Source organism: Aphelocoma coerulescens, chromosome 3 (genome assembly GCF_041296385.1).
Source record: "Aphelocoma coerulescens isolate FSJ_1873_10779 chromosome 3, UR_Acoe_1.0, whole genome shotgun sequence".
NCBI lineage: Eukaryota > Metazoa > Chordata > Aves > Passeriformes > Corvidae > Aphelocoma > Aphelocoma coerulescens.
This window is the reverse complement of record NC_091016.1, coordinates 81,118,815-81,146,748: the sequence shown is the minus strand read 5'-3', so window position 1 is coordinate 81,146,748 and position 27,934 is coordinate 81,118,815. Positions and strand designations below refer to the sequence as shown.

General features: G+C 43.1%; 1 protein-coding gene across 5 annotated transcripts; it reads right to left on the bottom strand.

The window, feature by feature from the left end:
- Positions 1–53: 53 nt before the first annotated feature.
- On the bottom strand, positions 54–22,229 carry POPDC3 (popeye domain cAMP effector 3). Of its 5 annotated transcripts, none has more exons than XM_069011062.1 (4): positions 22,133–22,229; positions 9,258–9,995; positions 7,393–7,501; positions 54–6,553 (listed from the first exon to the last, which is right to left on the bottom strand). In XM_069011062.1, the coding sequence occupies exons 2-4, from the start codon at positions 9,746–9,748 to the stop codon at positions 6,224–6,226; spliced, it is 930 nt and encodes a 309-aa protein (XP_068867163.1). In that variant the 5' UTR covers positions 9,749–9,995; positions 22,133–22,229; the 3' UTR covers positions 54–6,223. The 5 variants fall into 5 exon arrangements, with proteins under 5 accessions (XP_068867163.1, XP_068867165.1, XP_068867162.1 ...); XM_069011064.1 differs by lacking the exon at positions 22,133–22,229 and adding an exon at positions 20,508–20,697; XM_069011061.1 differs by lacking the exon at positions 22,133–22,229 and adding an exon at positions 19,864–20,052.
- Between the last annotated feature and the right edge of the window lie 5,705 nt (positions 22,230–27,934).

Genomic DNA, 27,934 nt, shown 5'->3' with positions numbered 1-27,934 from the left:
ATAAATAAAACCAGTCTTCTAAGTAATTTTTATTATGCTTCTTTGTTCTGTAAAGAAAAAAGCAACAAACAAACCCCTATTATATAGAGTGAAAAACAGGGATACAGACTGCAATAAACATACATATATATGTGATTATTGCTTTTGCATGTAGCTTAAGTACATATACCACTGTAAAAAGCACTTTCAGAACTAAAATGGCAACCACTATAGTTAACAAAAAGATACTAATAGTTGGTAAAATCAAAATCAATGTAAAAATGTTTTATGTATCAGTATTTCTTGTCTTTTTTTTTCTACTAATATTTACTCATTATTTCTTTAAATAATGAACATATTTCCCATATGAACATTATATTTTTGAAAAGCTGTAACTGAAGAATAAAATGAAGACCCAGTGATAAACAAAGCATAGTGATGGATATCTGACTGTTTTTGAGAAGCACTTCATTCCCCTCACTAGGGGAGATCTGCTTGAAAGTATCATTTGAGATGACTCAGCTTTTCTGTAAATGAAAACAGGACAGTTTTGCTTCATATTCAAAAAAAGTATTCAGAATATTTTATCTCTTAGTAAAATAGAATAGCTACTACAGCTGGGTTCCATAAAAGCTTTAAAAATTTTAATGTGAGAGAGTTAGATGAACAAAGCACAGCAAGGAATTCCAGCACAACAGCTTGGAACTGCTGTTCCAAACATTTCATAGATCCAAACTGCTTGTTTTATAGGAACTGCTGATACCCATCCTTGGGTATCCTAGCAGATGTGAACTGGCTTGCCTCACTTTTGTTATGGATTAAGTTATTTTTCATTTACCCAGTGTAAGAGAACACATACGGGAAGATAGAGGGTCATACCTAATGTGTTTTAAACTCATCCCAAATCTTACCTGCCAGTATCCCACCCTTGAGCCATGTCCTACAATTGGGCACTGGAAGTGCAAGCCCAGCATTGGGTATCTAGATTGTCCTGCACTCTTCCTAAAACTCACACATGGGAAATATTAAAGAGATATGTGTGCTTCATCCTCACCAAGCCGAGACTCCTGCAGGCTGCTTGGGATCATCCCACCAGAATCCCTGCCTGGGGACAGGGACCAGCTCACCTCCTTTCACAGATGAGATGCTTTAATGGTTGCCTATGATGTGCAGTTTCTACAGAAGGGGACACTGCTGCCCACTTCTATACAATTACACGGTTAGAGCACTCATCCATTAGATGGGATTTTTGGCTTCAGTGTCTTTCTTGGCCTAATGTCCCTTACTCCCAGAAAATTATTATAACCCCCAGATTTGGACAAGTTTAGGTGGAGAGTTACTAGTGGATACAATAAAAACTATGGGATTCACTGCTGAAATAGTTATTTACTACCATTATTTTATTGCAGTTTTTTATTTATATGACATCTTAGTTCTTGGTCATCTATCTTTTATCATAATTTGTCTTCAAAATCTTGCTCAGGTAGCAAAATAGTCCTGTCCCAATATACCACTGATCCCTCAAATTAGGAGCTGCAGTTCAACTGACAACTTAAAAATATTTCCTGTGAATCCACAGCAGAAAATCCTTTTGCTACAAAATCCTTCTGCTCTCACAAGCTTTTGGGAATGTCCCATCTTTTTTTTTTCCACTCCAGAGCAAGGTTTAACAACATTTATAGCTTGCAGAAAGATGATGTGGGTCTAAACCCTCTGCTGGCAGAACCCTCTGCCAAGTGACTCTCTAGGAGGGCATTGCTAGCCATGGTTTGGGACACGACCCCAAATCTAGAGCTCAGTGATGACATGCTTGTGCTGCCTTTCTCCTACACACTCCTGCTGATGAAGCTCCACCTACACGGTTTGATTCATCACCATGAGGTGGCTTGATTTACATGTCAAGTTCAATATATCTTTTGATTCCCACAGCAGGAGAATTACAGCAAGTAGAAACTGAAGGGATAAAAAATCTACAAGAAAGGAAAGTTAATGTGAATTAGATAAACAGAAAGAAAAGGTGCTTTTCCTTGGGAGCCCTGAACCTATTATATTTTAATGCATATTAATGTAAACAAATTTTCAAGAGGGATTAACAAATCAGTTTTATATGGTATTTATTTTGTTGTATAGTAAAAAAATCTGTTATACAGTAACACACTAGGGAGGAAAAATATGCATTCAATTATTACAGGAATAGAAAGAAAAATATTAATCTTGTCATGTCTGAATTCAACAAATCAATATTAATTTTTTCCTTTCCTACTTAAATAGTTTTCTTCTATATAAATAGCTGCAGATTTGTTTCAGTTTTAACACATGGTTTGCAATATCTGTTCATATGAGCAACACAATATTGTGGTTTAAATTTTCATGTACATTGAGACCAAATATGTTTTATATTTATCATTCACAATAAGCAAAGTCTGTAGAGCACTTCTTTCCTGAAAATGTAGCATCAACATATTGTTTAATTACCACAAGCATATGCCTTTTTTGTGATATGGTACAACTGTGCATGTATTCAGCTTTCCCAGTGTTATCCTAGGGGAGGTCATATCTCTATATGTCTAATTTGCTTTGTTGCAAGGGAAACAGTTCTTGAAAACATAGATCCTGGCTGGCCCTCCTCAATTGCAAAGCCCAGCCTATGCTATCACAGGCAACTGAATAAAACAGTCTTTTTCTTTAAGTGCTTAAAATTTGCCTTGCATAGTGTATTAGCTACAAGAGCATGTTGGGGTGCATCCTCTCTGGTTATTCCAGAGTTTCTGTAGTTTCGAGTGGAGTTACAGGATGGAACCTGGTACATGTACTTGCACTAGTAGTGGTTAAAAAAAAACCCTTAATAATGAAAGAATTGCAGGGTCAGACCCATGCTCCTAAGTAGGCAAGACTTGCTTTTGGACCTCTAACTACATATTGCTGCATCCAACAAATTAATTTGCCACAAGTCCAATTTAAAATAAACCTCTCTTGGATAAAATCTGTATGAACTTAGTTCTCTCTTTCTCTCCTTCTCCTCCCCCTCTGTTTTGAACTCTCCTAGGCCACACAGTTTCTTCTTACCTTATGCAGCAAATTTGAACCCTTCTGCAGGCTGTGAGGGCAATTCCAACATGATGTCCATATAATTATAAAAACTTAGGAAAATAACTGATGAATGACCACATCATCACATGCACAGATTCTGCCACTCTTACCTATAGTAGCATACAAATGTTACAAATGTAGACATAACTCCACAGAAGGTTATGAAACTGGTAAAAAAGAAAAATGTTTTGTAATCTCACAAAACTTGTCTAATTTTGCTGATATAAGTCTGAGTAGGTCTTCACTTAGGTAGATTATACAACTCTCCCAAAACACTGGTTTATGAGTCGCATGCCAGACCATATTTCACTGTAAGTTTTAGAAGTACTGTCCAGATTCAAATAAAAACAGAGGTAGAGAGAACTTCTGTCTTGCTTCCAGTCCTTTTGTGTGTACTTATATTTTTGTAGATATATATTTTACAGCTGAATTTTACAGCTGAAATGTTCTGCTAGTCATGTCTCAAACAGATGCTGTAAAACTAGAAACGATTTTTAAAAAATTACTCAAAGCCCAAAAAGCACAGTAGCAACAGCTAAACAAGATTAGCTAAGAGTATGTTCAGATATTGACTCAGATGTGTCCTGGTAGAGATTTCTGACAGTAACCAATTCCAGCAGAGAAAAGCATCACAGAGGCTTGTGTTTGGAAAGTGTGTGACAGAAGCCAAGGCATACCACAGTCACAAAAAAGAAAAAATTATCCAAGTGTGATATGAAGCACCCAACATTCCCCAGTATCTTCCTAAGCAGTATGCTATGGTTTAAATAGAACATATAAGCTTGATATGGAAATTGGGTAAGACTCCTTGGTCTTATTTTAAGGTGAAAGCAGTCAAATGAATTGACTTTAGTAGAGTCAGAATTTAGTAAAGACAAGCTTTCTTGAATCAATAGGACAAACCCAAGTATTCAAGAAAATCAAGGAGAACATTAGTCAATTATTTATATTACACCTAAGTCTAGAATAACATCTCTTATATGCATTTAAAATATTTTTATGTTTGCAGATTGTTAAAACATAAAACGTTAAGTATAAACTTCATGTTGGTCCAACACACATTACAGCACGACAAATATAGAAATTCTTGTCAGCAGAATGAGGTGGGGGCTATTTTTAAAGGGGTCATTAAAAACAGCACAAGGTTTTTAGAGCAGCTCAGCTGGCTGACACAGAGAGGGATGATGAGGCACAGCCCAAGTGACATCCACGAGAGATGATGCACTTTTCCCCACCTCAGACACTGCCGACAAACAGGACATGACACCAATCACAGCACTGAAGTTACATGGGAACACCTGTGCTGAGCCACACCAAGGGGTCAGGTAGTCTGCTGTCCTGTCCCTTAACCAAGAAAAGGTTATAGGAAGAGGGCACACACAGATGTACATCCTTAATACATGCTGCCAGCCTCTGGCACTTCGTGCCTTAGTTAGCATCTGTACAGGCCTTTAAAAGATATCAGTGAACAGTTTGCATTTTTTCCAATTCTCTTTGACCAGGACAAAGTAGCTCTGTTACTCAGGGACTTCATGCATTAAGCAGTACATACAGAACACATTGCATGGAAGGGTGATGAGAATGATTTGGGGTTTATCACATTGCATGCTGAGGTATTTATGTTTGGCAGGTTTCCCTCTCTGAGAAGGAAACATAAAGCTAAAAGCAAAACTTGTACAATCTTATCTGCTCTACACTAATTGTCCTTCAAACAGGTAGTGTTTCACATCCTTTCTAATAGCTTTTTCATACATACTGCATGATTATCTTTCAAGCATAACATTGTATCATCATTTTAAGTCCTCCAGAAACCACTCACAGCATCTAAACTTATATGTATACCCACACATGGAGAAGCACACAAGGGCCATCCTACCAAACAGACCAGCAATTTTAAAATACTAAAAACATTATCTACTTCCAGATGTATCAAGCAGCAATCCATTCTCATAAAATTGTAATGCTTCTTATTTTTTGATTACTGGCAGGCATCAAGCAGAGCAGCAGGAAGGTGAGCTAGCAAAGACATTCAGACACTTCTCTTCGAAGGCACAGTGACCCCAAGGGTCGAAACCAACTCTCTCCTACCAAGTGTGATCTGAGGCTCCCTTATGTCATTAAAACACCACAGAATTAGGGAGAGAATATCTTTTAAATCAAGAATTTCATAGGCACAAGAAAGTGACTCTAGAAGCTAAACAAGAATGTATCAGTTAAAAATTGTATTTATTGCTGCAGCTGTTTTAGTCTCTTCCTGACAAATACAGCTAAAAAGAATATTGTACAACAAACTCCAATGGTTTGGCAGTAGATTGATTAACATTATTTATTGTACATGTCACAAATGGCACTGACACTGCAGAAGCCCAGGTGCTACAGCATCACATCCTATCAGAAATGCTGAACAACCTTTTCCCTAAGCTGTATTTGCAGCAGTTACAGCTGTTTTATTTTTCTAATGCCAGCAATGACATTTATGTTTGTTTTCACATAATACCTCTCTAGGACAGTCAGAGAGAAACCAATCACTCAATGGGACAGAATTTGTTGTGTTGTTTTGTTTGGATTTTTAACAATCTTGCTGTGCATTTCAAAATCTTTCATTTCTTTAAGAAATGAACCCAATGCAATCGGTCCTCAGTCTTTTTTCTGCAACTTTATTCATGTAAATTGAGAGAATGCTCACATGGCATAAAAATGAATGTGATAAGCAAGTTGCTATATTTTGAAGACAACTTACTTGTTCTCATTGACTATTCTGACTTTACTTCATTATGACAAAATTTTTTGAGGAAAATATAATTACAAATACCATGGGCTCGCTTTTAAAAAAGAAAGCAACAAAACAACACACCACCACAGAGGCCACCACAATTGCAATAAGACCTCAGACTGTTATGATTTGTTCTCTTCCAAAAGGAAAGAGATGAAGATAACAGGAGAATCAACAGAAAGTAAACATATTGCACAGACAGTCAAAATGCAGAAGCCAACCTGTTGGCTTGAGACAGAGAATTCAACCTACTCCAATTAACATAAATGGCACTTATCAGTCAAATTTGGCTTCATCTGCTTTGCTTCTCTGCTCTTCTGCTCTGCCACCTTCCATCTCCCCTCATCACTTTGAGGAATGGCTGCAGCAGAACTTTCCTTCCTAGGAGGGTGTGAGGAAGGAGCCGCAGTTTGTAACCCCCGTGGGCTTGCGGCGGGGGGACCCTCTCTGGAGGTGGTGGGAGTGGTGGGAGGGCTGCACGGGAGGGGTCTCTGGCAGTGCAACGTGGTAGAAGTTGGGTAAGCGAATGTCGTACCTAAAGCCCTGCCCCACGTGCACCCTGTCATTCAGGGCATACAGTTTTTCAGCAATGTCGCTCCCAATTAAAATTGAGAACAGGCGGGAGATGAAGCGGTGTTTAGCGAACAGCAGGTAGAGCTTCTTTCTCCTCCAGGCCACATACCGACAATCTGTCTCTGCTGTAAGCGTTACCTACAGAAGAGAGAATTGAAGAGCCAGGTGACAAGCCAGCGGTGTTGCTGCTGCTGCCCTTGCTCAGAAGGCACCCCCCTCTCCCAGCAGAACCTGTCTACTGCAATTAGAGCCTTTTAATTGAGCCAGAGAGCTCTGGAAGGTTACTGTATGCAAAAGACAAGTGAGAAAGATGACTGGATATGGATTAAATGATCACATCTAGTCAGCCTCAATGACAATATGCCTGCGCCCACATGGTCAGGATGCCCTGGCTCAGCCCTGCACTCCCTGCTCCAATCCTGGCAGCCTCAGCTGGAAAGGCAGGTATAAAGAAAGCTCTCGACAATGCCATTTGTCCTCGTGACAGCAGACATCAGATCCAGCACAGACAGGAGCCAGCGTGTCAGTCAAGTGACAGCAGTGGGAGGGCTCACAGAGCACAGGGGCAGCCCCGGCTGACACCATGTCTCATGCTGTGACCCGTGCCAAGCTGTGTTGCAGGCACGTCTCCCCCTGGCTCATCTCCCACTGGGAAACCTCTTCAGCTCCAGCTTCTACTCACCCCGAGGAAACCTGGCTTCTCAGGGCTGAACAGCAGTGCAGCCAAAGAATGCAAACAGAGCCTACCTCCCAGATTAGCTTTAAGAAAACCCCTGTTTGTTGTAACAAGATACAAACAGCAAAACCAGTCCAACGGATAAAGAGGATTTCCCTCCCCAAACTAATGGGATGCCACTGGTTTGTACAGTATCACAAACGAAACCCACAACTGCATAAATTTATTTAGAAATCAAACAGTACTTGAACAGTTTCCTGTAGTACTGAAAACAAAAGAAAAGAAACCCCTTAACTTTTACCTGGAAAATTCCCTCTTCTGTGGGCCTCAGTGAATCCCATTCAGGAGAGTCCAGAAACTGAAGAGGAAAAATATAATGCAGAAACTCCCCATCAACTGTCACTCTGATCCTACCAAGATAAGACATGTTAATTTGTTAGCACTATCGGTACACCAGCAATGACTACAATAAGAATGTGCTATTTCTACTATCTGAGGAATTTAAATATAGCTTTGAAAGCACGAAAAAACAGCCAACAGTATCCTAATTATATTTTTGAACCCAGCTTGCTCAGGCCAGTTGAAAGAGAATACAAGGCAATCATGCAACTGAAATGGAAATCTTTCCAGGCCTTTTTCAAACCACATTATTCTCTCTGTGGTAGGTCTGTGCAGTGATGCACAAGCTTTGCCATTAAAAGGCGAGCATACACTGGAGAGCTGAAAGACCAAAGCCCATAACAGCATTTACCTGCTTCCCCTGAAAACCATGGGATTTACTTCCAGTTTTGGCAAATAAGCATTTTAAAGGCAACAAAGTGGCAAAAACTGGGAGTGGGAAGCAGGAGTGCCCCACGGCATGTACTAGGCAGGCCTCTCTCCATGTTTAACAGGAATTACATGGCCACAGGACTATGTCTGGAGCCAGATGAACAGCCTGGAGGTATGGGATCTCTGTGTGAATGCTGTGGCCTTCTGAAGATGCCAAAGAAAAATTTCCTTTCCTTTCTACTTTTTAAATAACATAAGAGTTTGAAGGCACACAAACAGCCCTGTACCACAGGATGAAGGGCAGCAGGAGCTCTGAGTGATCACTAACTGGCTGGGCATGTAGAAGGATGGACACCTCTCCTTTGGTAAGACCAAAAGCAATCTCCATGAGGTACTTCCTAGACAGCTCCCAAGAATGCTCTGAACCAGGGTGTCACTAAGGAAAACTGCCTACAATCCATATTGTTCATTGCAAGTAGTCCTAAATCAGCTGAGTGTCAAGCTGCCTACAAGTTCCATCTATCCATGGAGCAGGCTATCAAAAAGCACCCATAAAGTGTCCCATCAAGGACAGTCCATGTCCATCACCTCTGGGTGTCCCACCTACTCTCGTGGCGGTCTGGTACCACACCCTGCTTTGCATACAGTACAGAAGCTAGTATTTCCCTCCAGGAAAGCAGCAGCAAAGCTGCCAGAAGGCTCTCCTGGAAGCAGGGAGCACAAGCAGGTGGATTTACTGCCTCAGGGTCTACTAATACAGGGCCACAGTATACAGGAACTGTAGACCCAGTTCCACAAGGCTTGATAAGGCTCAACTATGTCCCCTTGTAATGAAAGGGCGCTTTCAAGTCTTTTGCTCTTCCTTACTGATACTCTTCTCCCACTGCCTTGAAAGCAACCAAATGCAATCTGTATCAAAGTCAAGATCTCTATTAAGCAGAGCTTATCTCAGTATATTCAGTTTTGTAACTAACTTTTTGTACCATTTCAGATGATATTAGTAAAGAAAAATAGGACAGATCCTGTGCTCATCAGCTAGGCAGTAGATAGATAGCAAGCCATGACCTGAAGACTGAAAAACAGCTGAAAGACTGAAAATTTATTCCCTTTATCTGCCTAACCTGTTAAATGCTATGATAGAGCAGCCTGGAAAAGAATGACTTCAAATTCTTTTATATTATTACAGATTCTGTGCTTAGTGTTTTCATGCTAGTGCTATCCTAGACAAGTGTATTCGACCTATTAATATTTATATTACTTGCATTAATAGTTAATCTATTGCACTGGCAAATAAACAAACAATACACAAATCAGGTTTTTTTTTTCCTCTTTCATTTTCAATAGGGAAAGGAAAATAAAGATATTTGCAGTAAACCTGAACAAAGCAATACAAACCTGCCTGACACAAGCAAGGACAGTTTGTCAATAGGTGTTTTGCCCTGCATGGCATAACAATGTTCCTTCTCCAGGGTAATCACTTCTGCATCGCAGCACAAGACGATCTTCCTGTACACAGTCAAGGAAATTCCCAGAGGCTGGAAGAGAGCACTGTAGAGTTCCTGGAATTCTCTGTCAAAGGCAACACTCCGAACTTGGTAGGTAACGTAAATGAACTGGATGAAGCATATAGTGAACAGTGCAAAATTCCAGGAGAATATATCAGCAGCACAGACATCCAGCCAAGCCCAAACAGAAGAGCAGAGAAAGCCCAGTCCAAGCAAGCTGAAGACGTAGAGGAGCCCAAAGAATCCACTTCCACCCATGAAGCCCACAACAAAGAGAATACTGGCTAGGTGGTATATAGATCCCTCTGCCTCTTGCTTCCAGGTGGTACACGTAGGATGTGCATATAACAAACTTTCCCAAAAACTTGCATTTTCTCCCATGGCTGGAATAATTTTTTGATTCAGCTGAATCTTGGAAATTTTTATTTATGAGATGCAGCTAGTGAGGTCCTTTTGTTTTCCATTCTTGCAACTTCTGCTCAGTGATCACATAACATCATGGTCTCTTTTGGTAGTGAAGTCGGACTTAGGATTTTCAGCAACTAGGCAGCTAACATTCTCAGTGCTGTTTCTCATCAGTTCATGCATTGTTTTGACTTTGGTCATGTCATCTGTAGCTTCTTCTGATCTGGACAAGTGAAGAAAAGATGAATTACTTATAAAATTATTTTCATCAATTAAATTTTATCAAAGTTTTATTGCCTAAAACCACAGACTGCATTACAATCTTCCAATTACCCTTGCAGCTCTGTGATTCCAGGATCAAACTTCAATATACATTCAAGTGAAGATCATGTATTCCATATCTGTGGTCCCTGTAGCAACCACTGAACTGTCACTGAATCCATGTATGTTGCATTTGCAACATCCTGTGACAAGCCTTTGCACAGCCCCACTGCTGAGAAGGTAGTTGGATTTGTTGGTCCAGACCCTGCTCCGTGAGAGCCTTTTATAATGTCCTACCCAGCTGTCTTGGTTTGAAAGACAGGTGTGTGCTAAGGAAGGCAGAAGCCTCCCTTGGAATGGCAGATGTAACCCCTTTCCCTCCGAGTTATTATGATTTTGAAATCAAGGGCTTTTAGGCAAAGATGTGGGAAATAGGAATAACAGTTCTTTATTATTATATATCTATATGTGTATAACCAGTCAAACAAACAACAATAACCATGGCAGTAGCAGCAAACAATCCCAAACCCAGTCCCGGCCTTCTCAGCTGCCAGGCCCTTTCCCCTCGGGTGCAGTTCCGCTCGCAGCCGGCAGGGGCGCTGGCGGCTCCCGGTGAGCAGGGCGGGTGCGATGGTTCCCCCGCGGCTGCAGGGGGCGCTCCGGAGCGAGCTCGGGGAGCACGCGGCTGCTCTGGTGCCCTGGGATCCTGGGGAGGGATGGAACAAAGGCTTCACAAACCCCTGGGCAGCCGATCCCGGTGTCCAGCCGGACCCTCGGGAACAGCAGGCTGGAACGTGAGGTTGGAGTGGCAGGGACGAGCACAAATCCCGGGTGGCAGATGCGATGTATCCAAGCGGGGAACCCCCCGGAGGTCTGGGCAGGCAGGGCGAGCACGGCTACAACGCAGCAAAGGCTCCAATCAGCGGCGGGGCAGGGCAGCCACAGCCCGGCCTCCAGCGGGGCAGAGATGGTGGGCCGGGGGCTCCTGGGGTCTTTCTCCGCAGAAAGAAAAAACGGCCGAAAAGAACCAGCAGCTTCTCTCCCCGAAAAGAATCAGCAGCTTCTCTCTCCGAAAAGAACCAGCAGCTTCTCTCTCCGAAAAGAACCAGCAGCTTCTCTCCCCGAAAAGAATCAGCAGCTTCTCTCCCCGAAAAGAATCAGCAGCTTCTCTCCCCGAAGGCCAAGAGCGAACTGACCCCACACCCAGGTGAAACAAAGGAGTAGCCAGGCCCACCCCACCTCCGTGGGCAGCTCTTTTGTCTTCCTTAAGTACAGCCATTTGTCCCCTAGCAACATGCATATGGGAAAAATTCCTTTAACAGGAAAAAAACCTAGGACTAAACTAAAACCCCAACACCAGCTCTTTAAGAAGAGACAGTGAACTCTTCCTCCTTGTTCGCCTCCTCCATTTCACTCTGGATTTTGGTCAAATCATTCTCATTAATGGGTTGAGCAAAGCTGCTCTCTGTTCCTGGAGACAACAAACTCCATCCCCAAACACCACAAGGGAAACCCAAGTGTCCCAGGGGATGGTCCTTTCTACTCCAAGGATAACGGGCAAAAACCTGTCATATATAAGGAAGACTACAAAGCTTAAAGCCATCTTGATACAGATTATGCTATTAGAACATGAAATAAGTAGTCCTGCAAAATACTACTCAAGGGACATTTACAAAGCAATTTTATAACATTCAAAGTTCTGTATCATAAAATTTCACACCATAGACCTCATAATTTTATTGTTCAACACTCTCAAATATGAAACATGCTATTTGTTTTCATATGGTGATGTATTTCTAAGAGTTTTAAAAGGAGAACACAGAGACAGCATACATAAAGAAACCCCAAAATAAATTAAAAAAAAAAAAAATCAAAACTAGCTTTCCATACCTGTCTTTTAAAATAAAAATACATACTTCAGTGTGAGATTACACATGGTAAGAACTGCAAAATCAGAATATATTAGTGGTGTAATCCGGACTGAAACCTCCAAAGCCTTACTGTCTGGTTCTTTTCCTGGTAGAACAGCAAGGAAACTAAGAACTATCTTGCTATCAAAATTATCAGATTCTCTAAAATATCAAAGTAGTTTGGTTTTTTTCCCCTCACAAGAGCCACAGAAGTCAATACTTTAAAAGCACTGCTGTTGCAGTGAAAGATCCAACATCATTCATCAGGGCTTTCAGTTGTGCTTTTACAATGACAGGTCTAAGAAATTAATAAAGAAAATTTATATAATATTTCCTAGCCACCACAGCATTACTTCTTTAAAGTTTATTCAAACCCCAACATTAATTCTGTGACTGAATAACACTAGTGCTAAATAAAGACATAAAATCCTAAACAACTGAGCAGCAGAGCTCAGAAGAACAAGTTAGGAGAACGCTCTCCCTCTCTGGGAGTGGTGATAGGAAAGTCACTGGCCCATAAAAATACCACAGCTAAAGAGCACAGAACCTCTCCAAATTACAATGCTCAATATCCTCCTACAGTGTAAAAACCAGCATTACAAGAATGAGGTAGTTTGCAACTATAACCTTTTCAGTTTGTTTCTTTATCCAAATACTCTCCTCTGGTACAGGATTCCCCACAGATGTAGGATTTATCCCTTGGAGACTGGGAAACTGCATCAGCTATGAGGAAGTTACCTAGGTATGGTAAGATCATGAGGAAATTTAGGTGGTACTTCTGTGATCAAGGGGTAAGATTTCTGAATCAAAAGAAAATAAAACTGGAACATACAGTTCCCAGACCTTGTATTCTGAATCCACTCAGCATTTCCAATACACGGTCAAAAATCAGTAGCAGAAGTATTTTGTTTGACTGATTGTTTGTTTAAAACAGAATCACTGATAACAGTGATTTTGGATTATTGTTAATACTTGTACTCTCCTGCCAACATTTTGCTCTAAGCAGTTTTACTGAGGACCCTAATTTCTAAAAGAAAATAATAAAAATCAGTGTTTTGAAGGGAATCATGACTGAGGAGTTACACTGGAAACTGTATGCATGCCAGAAACAAAACCATAGTGGATCAGTAATTAACTTTGCATGACCAACATCTTGTCATCATGTAAGGTCACACATTGCAATAATTTCATATGACATTATAGTAATTTCACAAAATGTATGTTCAATTTTTACTTATTGCACTCTCAGTCTGCCCACTTATTGCATTCTCAGTCTGCCCACACTACAGCTCACAGTGTTTCTGTAAAGCATCTATTCATGACAAGATGGGCCAAAATAATATGGAAAGAACAGTGTGCCACTAGGACACAGCTATATGGTCATCATACACAAAACCAAAGCCCTGAGGAAACTGTCCTGCATTTTTAAGTGTTCATTTTCAGAATGGGACCTGTCTTCCAAAACCACTGTGTGGAAAATTCCCATTTATTCCACTAGTTCTACACAATGAGAACCTTTACTGTGCTGCGGCATCTCCCAGACTGGAGAGGACCTCTCTCCTTCTAGGCAAGAGGAAAGGCAAATGAGGGAGGTGAGTGCTAGCCCAAAGCACAGCCTTACCAACACAACACTCTTCTCAGCTACACAAGGTGTGCAGGCAAAGCCAAACTGTCTAGAAATCCTGACAAAACCTACTCCTAAATGGGCCTGATTTCTCAGGGCTACGGTGAAGAGTAGGCATGCTTGCTGCCAGTGAACTGCAGGCAGAAAGAGAGGATGCAGCTCTTCTCAGTCAAAAAATTATGCTAATATTTGGGAGCTAAAAATTGTTGGTAATTGTAAATAGAGCAGAGATAATAATCGGTATGGGCCTAAGAATAGTAAAATTTCCAATTTTGAAGGGTATTTAGTGCTAGATAAGGCCTTTCACATTTTTCTTTATAGTTCCTACAAGTCCAAAATTTAAACTCTTGAGCGTTTCAGAACAGTCATTCTAATTAAGCCATTCATCTACTGCAAGTGAAGCTGGGGTGGAGAAAAATCCCCCAAACCAAAAAACCAAACAGCTGTGATACCAAGGGAGTCATCCTTCACAGTAGCACAACATTACCATTTGTAAGCACCTGGAGGGGACACCATCCACGCACTGAGGTGCTTTGGTCTTCTGCTTTGTTTGATGACCTGCTTCGATTGCCCTGGCTGCAGCAAACAGTTATTGCTACAGGTTCGTCTGATGGTGATGATCCAGCAAGCAGGAAACGGCATTTAAAGCAGGTGTCTTGGCTTATAAAGCTGAAGAACTGTGTCTTCCCAAGCAAATGTTGAGTACTTCCTAGTCCATCCCCTGCCTATGGAGAAGGAGCACCATGCACAGCACGCTCCCTGCCATGGGACTGCCATAATCAGAGTGACACACATGGACATCTGTAGGCTGCCAAAACCTGAGCTTCATGCAAGATGAGTCCTCCCAGCTCAGGAAGGAGATGTGCCCTGCCAACACAGGCTGAATTACTGACATGCTTCAGAGTGTCTTGCCCCACCACACATCCCACCTTCTCCAGAAGGAGCAGACGAAGGGATGTGAAAAATCAGCCCAGGCTAGAGATGTGAGCAATATACAGTGGCATGGACTTCTTTAAAATATACAACAGTGCTGAAAGGACTAAGCTGTTATCAGAAAGTGTTAAAATCACTGAGTTTGCTGGAGTTTCAAAGCAGAAAATGGAGTATTTCACTTATACTCTACCAAATAAATATCTGCTGGCAGCATAAAATTTCATATAAGCAGTACACTAAAGCAGTCAAAACAGAATGAATTTGTATTGTATAAATGCACATTACAACCTTCCCCTCCTCAGATGGGTGTTTCCCCCACACACTGCAGTATTCACATAAAGAATTACCCATTATGTACATTTTTAATTTGCTTGAGAACTGTGTACTTCACCCCATTTTTGTCACTGATGACTCAAATTCAACTCTGAGAAGCTCTGAGTGTTAGTTACTGTGTCTGGATCACAATAATTCCTGCAAAAAAGAAACCCTAAGAGCCCTGAGGCCACCAGCAGTTCTTTCTTTTGTCTTTTTAATTAAGTCAAAAGTAAAGCTATTCAGAGTTTGAATAGTCCATTCTTTAGTTGCCTTATCCCAAGTACTCCGAAAGAAAGACCTCAGCACTTTCACACTGTACATGTTGACAGGCTATAGAGCTGCACGTGCTAATCGTGTAACCAGCCTGGGTGAATTGTTTGCTACAGGTTTGGAAGCAAAAGGAAAGGTTTTCCTTTACAGCATATACACTTTTTCGCACAAAATGAGATTATGCTGGATTTAGCAGGATTTGTCTCACTGGTTTTAGCCACTACACTGTGTCTGTTTATACATGAGCTAGGGGTCATAGCCTGGCTCAACAGTCCAGCAACTCCACCAGGAGCAAGGCAGTCCGTCCAGCCAGGGGGGGTCCTCTTGGCCTTGGCACCCCCCCTTCATTCCGCAGGGATGAGTTCCAAGCACCCCCTCTAGGCTCACAAATTACACCTGGTCTAGCAATCATTTAGATTACAGAAAGCAACTGCTCCTTAATTTCATCAAGTAGTTTCACATGCAATGTAGATGCATACATCAGTTAAGATACCCCTTCCTTCCATTGTCCCTACATCTCTGGAATCCCCTCTGTGGCCCCTACTGACATCTACCGCTCCCAATCCTTTCCCCAAGCTACTTTCCTTCCGCAGTGGGGCGAGATACCCACAGGGACCAATAGAACCAAACTCCTTATTGCAATGCAGTGTCTAACTCACAGCACAGAGGAGAGCTGTGCACCTACAGAGAGCTGTGGCTGCGTGCCTATAGGCAGCTATGGGCAGGTAAACAAGCTGTTTTCACTGACATACTGTCCCTGGACCCACTTCTGGCTGAAAATGCATGCAGCCACTAGGACAGTAACTAACAACACAAGCTACATTACCTTAAACTTCTTGAGACTATATCCTAGAGAAAGCTGTAATTATAATACTGGAAAACACAAGGTTTCCCCAACAAAATGCAGCCTGAACAAAGGTGGAAGGAAGATGAGGAAGAAAAGAACTACCCAATCTAAAAGGCAACGCTGTCAAGATAATCAGCCACTATAAAACTACATCTATTCAGATTTCAAAGACACACAAGGATACATAGCAAAGGTAATTAATTAGTAGGATGGGTTTAAAGATTTCCTTTGCTGGGAGTTAAAGAAGTTAAGATGCTGTCTGGACCCTAAAATAAATCTGGATATACATATATTTATATATTTTTATATTTATATATTTATATAAATAAATAAAAAATTATTTACTATGATACTATTTTTTATGCTACATGAAATCACATTAGATTATCTCAACAATGTCTCCTGGACTTCTGTTTAAGTTACTTGATATAAAGAAGTTGTATATACCTAGAAAGTTTTGGAGCTGGTCTTCCCAGAGAAATCCAGAAGCCTATCTCAGATACCAACTAAGAGCTACTTTAGGCAACAGAAAACACTGAAGACAGGTATATCTCTGAAATTACTCCTCCCATAGACATTATAGATGAAAGCTTCATCTGTATGGAGCCAGCATCCCTTCCTGAGAATGGTTTTCAAAGAAAGGGATGTGTTCAAAGAAAGGGATGTGAATGCTTTGCCATGGAGCTTGTCTGCAACCCGAGCAACCAAGCCTCAGGATCCCACTCCCTGGGTGAGTGTCATCGCAGAATGAAGAGGGACTGCAGTGCAGTTCTGTGTCCCTTCTGCACAACATCACAGCTTCACTGAGAAGGGCAGCAAGTGACCCACCCACACGAGTCAAAATGAATCACTGGGAGCACGGTCATGGGAGGAGAGAAGATGGATTAGCACTCCCTTGGGTTGAGGCAGGCATCTCATGTCCATTCATGTCTCATCGCTGTCTCACCCACTGGATCAGTGGTCTGAGCAGAGGCTGTCACATGGAAAGTAAAGTGTCTCAGGAGTCTCTGCCTAGTCCTTCCAGTACCCCCTGGTCTTCAATTCCCAAACTAGACCCACGACACTGAGATCATCCATTTGATGTGATACCTTCCTGGACAGCAATCCTTCTGGTAATGCTCAGAGCTGCAAAACAGGCAGCTGGGGCATGTCCAGCCATCAGTGGTGCTTCACTGCCTTCAGGGAAGCTCTGAGAAACAACAACCAGCCAAGCAGGACTGTCCAGGGCCAAAGCCCTGCTCTGGTCAGGCAGAATTTAGGCTACCATGCTTAAGGTTGTTCAACCAAGTAGCCCCTTCAGTCAGCTGCTGCCCAGTCCTGTAGACAGCCCAATGCCACCTCTACACTGAAGTCAATGGTCCACATGACCCACCAAATGGCACAAGACCAGTGACTGGTTGTCCTCCTCGCCAAGCTGGGCCTGTCTCCCATCTTCCTGGTGCAGCAGATGCAGAGCTGCTGTCTCCAAAGCACAGCTCTTGAACAGGAGACATTCCATGGGACTTTCCCCTCATTGAGCTTGTTTGGGTGCAGCTGGGAAAGTCTGATTCTGCCTACAATTTGCTTAAATTCCCACTAATCTTTTTAAGAAGTGGAAAAAAGCTGGATGGGGGAGGCCTTGAGAGAAAAAGAAACCCCACAGTAATACAGAAAGAACAGTACAAGGTTCATTAGGAGCACTGCATACAGTGAAGCTGGTGTTATTCAGTCTTTAAAGACCAGCTAACTATACACAATTTACAGTACTTCAACAATTCCCCATTTATCACTGTAAAATACACAATGCAACCCTCTGTGGTTGCAAAGCCAATGTTGAAGACACTATCTATTTTATCATCTAGACAGTGTCTGAAAAGAAATAAAAATTACAGATTTCTTTCAATTTGAATCAGAATTAATGAACCATAAGTACATGTGGTATTCCTGCCAAACTGAGAAGTATAATCCCCTTTCTCCTTTTTTTAAGTTATTTTGCTCCTAAGAAACATGAATATGGAATGGCAGTCAGACATTTTTTAAACTAACAATAGATTGCCAGCTCTTCGATAAATTTGAGCAAGGCTCTCGTATATAGAACAGCATTAGCCAAAAAACAATTTAGGGTGTATGTTTTATTGGGTTTGAGAATAAAACTTGAAAGGAAGTACAATTTCAAGCTTCTTTCCAGTTCAACTTTTAAATTAATAGTGGAGAAAACAGCCACAATGCACATTTCACAAGTGCTTTAAAAGTGGTTTAATGAACTACAGCTGAACTCTGCAGAATTCTGCGTAAGTGAGTTTGTATGGCGCAGTAATGCCTTTCAATGGGAATGCACTCCCATGAAACCAATGACCTGACATGAACTCAGTTTCCCAAAAAAGAGGCTTGGTTCACACCACCATACCTGCACGTACAACTGGCTTACAGAATTGCACCATGAGCCATGTGTCCAAACACATAAACGCAGATTGCCTATCATTATCTGGAGACACTGACCAGAGCTCTTCTTTGCAAAGTAGGGGAACACACTAAAATTATAAAATAACTTCTCCTCTCTGAAGAACCCACACACTTAATAAGAAGATCAAATGTAGCTTCAGCTAACAACCCTTTTCTTGAATCCTTAATAAACTGTCTGTTCTCAACTTTCATCATAAAAGCTTTACCTGACACAAACTTTGCCTTCACAGATAACTGTGTCAGGGACAACAACTGACCACAGTTACCACTTTCTTCTGTTTCAGTATCTAATCTCCTCATTAGAGGACTTGCAGTGTACTCACTATTTTGCAGGCAAGGCATTTCTTTAAAACTTGACATTTTAAGCTACTTTATTATTTGGCACCACACAGAACTTTGTGGAAAGCCTGAAAGTTCTGCAGAAGTGGAAACCATTTCTTGTTTTGCTGTGGTCAGTGAAGACATTTTAACTTGTACATATACAATCACATTCCCATTAAGCAACAAAGTAGCAAGAAGCCCTAGTTCTGGAACCCAGGTTTCGTCAGGGACATCTCTGTAACACGATCAGGTGGTCCGTGATTCAATATTACAAGATATCTGCTATATAAAATGTTTGCCCATAAAGTGATTGACAGTCTAAATGCACACAGAGCTTTACAGAACAGATAAAGAAAATGTGGTAAAACATTACAGTTTGGAAGAAGGTGTTTGGCAAAAAAGATTATAGTTTGGGGAAGAGCAGTGCTTTGTGTCGCTCGTTCTATCTTCGGAAAGGAGCAACTGCAAATGCAATTTCAGGGTTCATCTGCTCTTACCATTAATTGATGGAGAGAAAGAAGAATCAAATAACGCCAGCCTACGAAGCAAACCCCCAGCCGGAGGAAGAAATCCCCGGATCCCGAGGTGGTTTTGTGACAGTAGAGATATTCCCGAGCCAGCTCTTCTGTCAGTGAGCAGCAGCAGCTGCACCCGGGCAGAACCAGAAGCCCCGCTGTCCTAAGGGACAAATCCTAACCCGAGACACACAACGAAGAGTCCCACTTCAAACAGCGCCCTGGCGAGGGGAAGCGCTGGGCAGCGTGTCACGCTCCCCTCTAAAGGGGACACAGCAGAGCTCTCCAACTTCCAGGCAGGGCTGACTCGGGAGCTCCGGTTACCCCCGCCGGGTACGCAGGGAGGGAGGGAGGGCTTCCCTCCCGGGGCAGTGACCTGTCACCCCCGCTCAGGATGCCGCCGAGTCCTCGGGGCGGGCAGCCCTCCCTGGACTGCCGCTGCCCGCCGCCGCCCGTGCCCCGGTGCGGGTGTCCCGGAGCGCGGCGGTGCTGGAGGCGTCCCCGGCCCCGGCCCCGGGCCCGGGCAGAGCGCGCGGCGCTCCGAGCGGTGCCTGGCTGGACAGCGCCGGCGGGGGGCGGGCGGAGGCAGCGCCCGGGCTTCTGCCCGCCCCGGCTCGGTTCGGCTCGGCCCCCGCCCTGCCCGCGCCCCTTACCTGCCCCGCGCCCCGGGAAAGTTTCCTGGCCGTCTGGACGGGACGGCCCGGGGCTGCCGCTCGTCGCCGCTGGCCCCGCGTCCCGCGGCGGGCACGGAGCCGCGGCCGTGACTAAAATAGGCAGAGGAGCCGCGGGAGCTGCGGGCGGCGCCAGCGGGGCCGGCACCGAGCGGCCGCAGCGCGCAGGCGCCTCCGCCGGCCCCGGGGCTGCGGGCGCGGGGCAGCCTCGGGGGAGCGGGGCCGGGCCGGGCCGGGCCGGGCCGGGGGAGCGCCGGAGGAGCGGGGCCGGGCCGGGGCAGCCGAGGCGGCGGGGGCTGCCCCCCGTCCTGCAGAGCCCCTCCCGCGGCGGCGGCCGCGCTCCCCCGGCACGGCCCCGCTCCCCCGGGGCTCCTGCACCGCCGGTGGGCGCCGAAGGCGTCGGGGAGGGACGGGGGAGGCGGTGCCGCCGGCGGCGGGGAGCCCTCGGGGACTGCAGAACCCTAAACTTGGGCACCCTAAAGCCCGCTGCGGGCGCAGCCCAGGTGCCGGGCTGGACGGGCACGCAAAACCTGCCGCTCCTGGCACGGCTGTCTGGGGTTAAACTGTCTGCAGCTGCTGGTTTGGAATAAATGAAATTACAATTCGCCTCTCTTTCACCTACTTACCCCAGCAAGGTGTTTCTTCAGAAGGGAGATGCACGCCTTCAGGGTCGCCTTCATCACAAGGCTGGCATGCCGTTCATGCCCGGTTTTCAGTTACTTCGTTTCCCCAAGAACACAGAGGTGTCAGTGCATGACCCTTTCAGTGTACTAGCCACGCACTTGTTCTGGTCACCGCTTTGTGTCGCGGGGAGAGAGAGTTTATTGACGGCGGCGGAGGAGGCAGATTTACAAGTTGTTAAGATAGAACAAATCACAGTATTTTAAATGTGCAACTCCTGTTACTACAGAAGCTATTTGTCAGTAACTGGAGCATAAGCAATAATATGTTTTAAGTAGTAAGTGTGGAGAAACTTGTGTGTGCGCGGGTGGCCAGCTCGGAGGTCCCACGGCAGGCTGGCACGCTCGTCGTGCAGCAGGGTGATGAAGGGCAGGACACTGACAGAAACTTCTCCGGAAGTTGAAGGACAAAGCAACCTGTCCTGCTCTAGGTAAAGGGATCAACACTTCTGTGAACTTGCTTTCCCGAGGGCGTTCTTTATTTTCAAAGACTTTTTAGCTCTATGTTTGCGAGGGAAGAAGATGCATAATTTTTTTGAATAATTGATCCTCTTAAAACTTGAGAAAATGATGAGCCAGAGCACTTTAAGCTATCCTGAGTTACATATACTCAAATCTTCATTATCTGATTACAGCACTTATTTTAATATTTATTATTTTTGAGGGGAAAAGTAGTTTTATATACCTACTAGAGTATGTAGTAAGGTTCTTGTAATTAATGAAACATTTAAAGGGGTTTGCAGTGTAACTCCAATACTTACCTTTCAGGCATGCTTTTTCACAACTAGTTTATGCTATTTCACAACTAGTTTAATTTTAGCCATATAATTTGAGAGACTTCTATATGGGCAAAACTGAGGCAGTACTGATTCATGGTTTTTTCCCTTTTTGTTCTTTATACGTGGGTGGAGTTGAAAGCACTTATTCAGATCTATCCCCAGTTCCATCAGGCATAAATTTGCCCATTATATTTACTCTTCACTGGAATGATAACAAAGGGATGAGGAAATACATAATAAAAGAAGAGTGCTAAGTCTACTGAGATTACATTATTCCAATAAACCACTGTTCCTCCTAATCCTCATAAAAGAAGAAAGAAAATATTGGTGGCATATCTGTAAGATATCTCAACTTTTTGAGTTGTACTTAGTTGGAAGCAGTGTCCGTCATAATCCTCCACATATATATAGAACCAAGGAACAGAACCACTACTATATTATTGATTTTAAATCCACATCAATATTATCTAGTGCTCTAAGACTGAGACTATAAATGACCTTCTCAATCTAGCCTTGGAAATAAAACCTGGATGAGAGACCCAAGGGAGGCAATAATAAGATGGCAAAGCCACCATGTGGTACAAACAGACTAGCTCTGCCCAGTGTGCTTCGAACCAACCACTTGAGTCATCAGATTACTCTGATATTTTTTAAACTGCTCGTTGTACTTACATAAAAAGTCCATTTCTAAAAGGTCAGATAATCTAGTAAATGTAAAGCCAAAATATAACCAATATTATTTTTTGCAACAGTATGGCAAGATATAAAGGTCATACTTAAAGGTGGACTTACAAGGGAGCCTGTGGTAACACTCAGAAATCCAATATCGGACCTGAGAAGCTGTAGGAGACTTTGTGGCCTTGGATCAAGAGAGAGGCTCAGCTGTGGCAAATGCTCTGTGCAGAGGGTGGGAAGGCAGCTGGCCAAGGGGCCTCAAGGGCCAGCTGGGAACACGTATCAGAAAGGGCAAGATTAGTTCCAGCTGGGCTGGACAGGAACCTGAACACTTGAGCAGGCATCTTTGGGCCAGTCCCACTGCTTGAAACTGGGCATCATGAGCTTCTGAATGCTTGTAAACAGCTCTCTTCTCACACCTGCTCTTGGATTTATGGGAGTATCTTAGACACACCTATACCTGGACATGATTTATTCTATGAGAAGCCTGGCAGCTCTGTAAAACATGCAGAAAGCCTTGCTGTTGGCTTCTCCACTGCCCTGTCTCCAGATGCCTCTTGTACTGTTGCTGCAGCCAAGGCAGGGTTACCCAAGCAGGCATGCAAAGGTGCCCCCTTAGAGCTGGCACCAGACCTTCCCTTGGCTGTGCTGGCAATTTCCCCCAGAGGTTTATGATTTCACTGTCTAGAAAAGAGCCCCATCTCTTTCCTCAGCAACTGCTTAGGGAGGGACTGACAGCATCAGATGGCTGCCTTCTGCATTATCTTCGAAGTTAACTAATAGTGTTCCCTGCATCGTGCTGTCCTCTAAGAGGAGAAGTTATCAATAACTGTTTAATGGGAAGATTTTTTCTATTTTCATAGACTTTTTAAGTGTTTAATACATCTCTACTGCATTTTTCTTTCCCTGCATTGTCCTTGGCCAATAAAAATAAGTTATGAAGCAAGGGGACATGGTAGCAGGTGGCATGATGAATTACCTCTTTAAGAAGTGATGTTCTTTTCCACTATGGATGTAATGTTCTTCCCAGGTAGTTGTACGAGGGCTCTTCCGTAGGAGCTCTTAGACATTTTGGAATGTCTCTGTGTACTCTCTGTGTACTTTGAGAAGCTTTCAGGAGATTTATGTATAGCTGAGTTCTAATGAAGCTCCTTTGCCCTTTATTTGCGAGTAATGAAGTAAACAGAATCAGGTTTGCATTTCTGTAGTGAACTAGTTTTTATTGCTATCACTTACAAGCAAGGCATCAACCAAGTTGTGTCATAACACAATGTAATACTGTAATTCAGATCATATCCAGCCTGCAGAACTGAGCAAAATTCAAACTGGAAACCTTTTCTAAAATGTCATTCAATTAACAGTGTTCCCTGCCAGGTACAGATAAAATAGTTTTAATTTATAGTTTAAATTTAGGGAAAAGGCTTTTTTTTTTTTTTTTTTTTTTGAACATCAGTAAAATAAAATGCTAAATAGTACATTTAAATTTTTATCTTTCCACATGTAGAGGTTCTCAGATAATAGACTTGGAATTGAATATCTCCATACCCTCAGCTGGAGTTAAGGTGGGAGAGCCTTAGCTGCTTCTTCACTCAGATTTCCATAAGGAAGGATGTGGGAGACAGCTCCCTGATCAAGTGGCCTCACACCTTGAAGCAGCCTGACCACAGAGATTTCTCCTTCTGGAAACTGCCTCTTCCCATCCTGAGCTCATTTCAAACACCATCATCTACAAGAGGTGGAAGAAGTACCCAGTGTAGGATTTAGCTGTAACAAAAATACACAAATCCCAGTCAGTGGCTGCTGCTGGAGGAGATGTTTAAATTCATTTAAGTGAGTGCTTTTCTGGGTTTAGGTTTGTAAAGGGCCCTCTGTGGTTTCTGCATGTGGCCAGAGTCACTCTGCTCAGGGCACTTTCCACAGCCCTTGCTGGGCTGGACCACAGCAGAACCAGGGTCAGGCTCAGAGTCTGCTTCTCTCACCCTGAAAAAGGAGAGCCCTGCAAAAATTTCATCTGTTGTCAAATGCAGGAACAAGAGAAGGCTCTAAGAATTCTATGGGGCAAAAAGAAGGGTGCAAAAACCAGGTGTGTGTTGAAAGCCCAGTGTTTAGAGTACTCAGTGTGGGAAAGATCTGCATTTTTTCAAGATTGTTTCCACTTTGCAGCTGATGTAGTTTAATGCCAAGTTACAGAATCAAATCTGCAAGCCAGCACTAAAGCTGGACTGTATGCCAAAGCCACTGCCCCATGGCATCGCTGCCTCATTCTGGTACATCCCATAGACACTGAGTATGTCCAGGTTAGGGTTAGGGTGTTCAGAAGCTGGCAAAGAGAGCACAGTCAGTGCTGGTATGGCAGAAAAGGGATTTAGATTTGAATTGTTCTAGACCTCCAGCTGTGTGGATGGGTGCTTTAACCATGAATCTGTTGGGGATGTGGCTGAATCATGGCTCTGGGAGACAAGCTGCTTCACTGGGCTGATGTTTGTTGGCATCGCTGCAGAGCTGTAGTTTAGTTCATCCCCCGAGTAAGGTGTCTGCTCAGGAGTGAGAATGTAAAGTTAAAAATACAGAGTGTAAACCTAAAAGCTGTTCAAAGCATTATGTAACTATGGAAGATATCAACTGTGGAAGTGAAAAAGTTATGTTATTGTCAGGCAAATAAAGCAGATACTTTCTATCACAAATGTCTAAAGACTTCAGGAATGGAGATTATTTCTGTTAGCAGAATCTGATACTCTCTCTTGCTGAAGTTCTGAGCTGTCATCAACCTCCTACTAGATGTTTCTGGAATAAGGAAAGAAACCTTTAATTCCCAGCCTAAGCTTGCATGTCAGATATTTCAGTAGTTACATAAAGTTTTCAATAGTTGTTAGATATACACTTCTTATTTTTAACTCTACACTCTCACTGCTCATTTTGCTTTTTCACCTTCTCCCAGCTCTCACCCTTCATCTATTCCCAGAAGCCTTCTGCCTCAGTCCTTACCAATCAAGCTACTTTTACAAGCACTGTCATTAACAATAGATAAAGATCTTTTAAATAAATTATTATCTTTACTCTGAAAGATCCAGATGACCAGATGTGCTAATGCAAGAGATCTGTTTGCCTGGGGGAGCCTGTATTCTGGTTAAAACCAAGTTTGGACTAGCTTAGAGTTGCACCAATTTCAGCTGACACACATACAATGCCATTTACCTCTTGTTTCATCCACTGTAGCACTGTGTTATTGTCATAGGTTAGCAAGCATAGTCCCGGAAGGGATATCCTTGCTAAGGGGTGCTTACAGCTTCCTCTGGGACCTGATAGAACCTATCAGCTGGCCAGTTTGAATATGGACAATTCTTTAAGCCACTTAAAGTTGTGACCGCCTCTGTGATCCACACTTAAGAATAGACAAACTCCCCCCCAAGCTCTCTCTCGTTTCCGGCGCTGGCACAGGTGGCTGCAGGCCCCGTGCAGGGGCCAGCAGGCCCGGCCAGGCCCTGCTTGGGCCAGGCCGGGCCGGGCCACGGCCAGCCTGGAGCCATGGGCCTGTTCCAGCCATGGAACCCCCCCCCACTGCCTTGCCGTGGGCAGCCGGAGCGGCTCGGAACCCCCCCCTCCACTGCGGCCGAGATTCAGCAAAGCGGCACCTCTGTCCGGCAGAGGCCAGGTGACCAACAGCGATAAGCCACATTCCAGCTGTAAGGCCGAGGTGAGATTAACCCTTTTATTGCTGTGAAGAGCTGAAAACCTGAGGGAAGAGAGAGAGGAGATGCTTAAAGCTGAAAGTCTGTTGTGAAGCTATGATATATCAGAGTATCCTGTTGTAATTTCATGAAGATATGGGGGGTGGAGTGTTCAACTCATAAGCAGAAGCACCTGCGCTGAGATAGGCAGATGCTGACGCAGCTGTAATTTCATGAGAAGTTTGGACAGGGAGAGATGAACCAGATGAACCAGATGAGGACTTTTGCTCCAAAGAGGAAAGGAGAAAAACCTCAGTTCCTAGATATGCTTCCAGTGATAGTCTCAAAGATGAAGATGACCCTTTGCTCCCAGGGAAGGAGAAGGGCCTCTGTTTTTTTCTGAACAGCTCAACCTTAAAATTGTACCCCGAAAAACTTCAAGAGTGGACCCTCGAAAGCAGTTGCGGGAAAAGCTGCAAGTCGGGGGAAGGGACTCACATCGCAAGCAGAGAGACTCCTCTTCCTAAATGGACTGAACAATATTTGGAAGTGGGTGGCTGTCTCGGTGTGATACTGTTTTCATAGCACGAGCAAAAAGAGACTTCTCTTTCTAAATGGACTGAACAAGGTTATTATGGAAGTGGTAAACAGACTGAACATCTTAAGGGTTGTCTTTACATTGTCAGTGGGAGAAGGGAGGAAGGTGGGGGGAGGAGGAGAGTTCTAAAGGTGGTATAATTTTTTTTTCTTTTCTTCTTTTAGGTCTGTTAATAAACTTCTTTATATTCATTCAAGTTGGTGCCTGCTTTGCATTTCTCCTAATTCTTATCTCACAGAAGATAAACAGTAATGAGTATTTTAGACCAAACCACTACACTAAATTGGTGTTTCCGCCCGGTTACAAACCCAACCCGCGACAGTTATGAAGATGCATCTACAACAATGCGTTAGGTTAATTGCAGGTGGAAAATCTGGGTAACATAAGTCACTGAGCCCTAGCAGTGAACAGAACCAAGGTGAGCCCTAGTGGGCAGGCTTGTCATGAAAGCTTATGAAGTTTAAGAAATGCTACTCAAATATTTATCAAAAAAACCTCCTCTTCAAACCAAACTTTATATCTTGAAGTATTCAAAGAGAGAAAAATCATGTAGCATGCCAAGATCCATGTAGGTATAGGAGAGTTGCGTGGCACGTGGAGAATCCTGTCCATATTCTGGACCCATTGAAGTATAGCTGGAGTATGGAAAAATCATCGCAAACATCTGTTCTTGCAAGTGGTTGCACTAGTTTAGTTCTAGACATACCTGTGTTATCAGTAATACTGAGATATGAGGCTGAATTCCACCACACATTCCATATTTCTGATCTGCATGGTTTGACTTGATAATCTTAAAGGTCTTTTCCAACCTAAATATTTCTAGGATTCTATGAATTGTGGTCATCAATACAAAGAGGACTCCAACCCTGTAAACAGGTTCCCCATATTATTAACTATCTCCGTCATGATCACTGTTCTTACATTCTGCTTCAAACAGAAAGCTTTGCAGAGAGCCACAGACAGCAAGGATGCAGTTATATTTAATTCAAAGGTATAAAAATAGGAAGTGAGCATTCACTTTATTATGTTGCTAATGAATTATAAAATGTATATCATCAAAATAAATATTCTTGAAATTACTTCCTAATGAATCAGTTACACAATGTGCCTACTCAGTTGTGTCAATGATTAATTATATTCTTTCCTCCTTCCTGGAATACAAATGCTTTTATTAAAGCAATCCAATGACAGTAAGACAACAGACTCATTCTTGTGGTCATTCATTTGGCTGTGGATTGATAGAGTATTCCTTTCAGCGTCTTTAGAGTGCATCTGAACAGCTGCAAGTGGCTGTGACATAAATGAAAGTTCATGTCACCTTAAGCAGAATGAGATGAAAGACAGTCTATTCATCCAGTTTCAGCTTATCAGTGCACAGTCATTAAATACTAATATTATGTGGAGCACTGTGATAAATACAGAGCACACCGTGCCAGCTGCAGGCATCATCAGATGGGAGCCTTTTTACAACATTCTGATGCACAGAGGTGAATTATTCCAGAATATTAAACATTTCATTAGCTCTCAGCTTCAAGATACAGCTTTAGAAGCAGCCAGTCTCATGGAAAAAATCCTTATCACCAAATGCAAAACTTACAAATTGGTATTTATGAAGTTCAGCGACTGCCACCATGAAAAGAGCCTCTGAAACCT

What these genes read in the sequence shown, in the direction of transcription:
- POPDC3 (XM_069011062.1), bottom strand. Translation starts at nt 9,748, where the DNA reads ATGGGAGAAAATGCAAGTTTTTGGGAAAGTTTGTTATATGCACATCCT. An exon ending in TCCTTGCTTGTGTCAGGCAG is followed by an intron (nt 7,502 to 9,257) that starts GTTTGTATTGCT and finishes TTATCTTGGTAG; the next exon opens with GATCAGAGTGACAGTTGATG. An exon ending in CAGAAGAGGGAATTTTCCAG is followed by an intron (nt 6,554 to 7,392) that starts GTAAAAGTTAAG and finishes TCTCTTCTGTAG; the next exon opens with GTAACGCTTACAGCAGAGAC.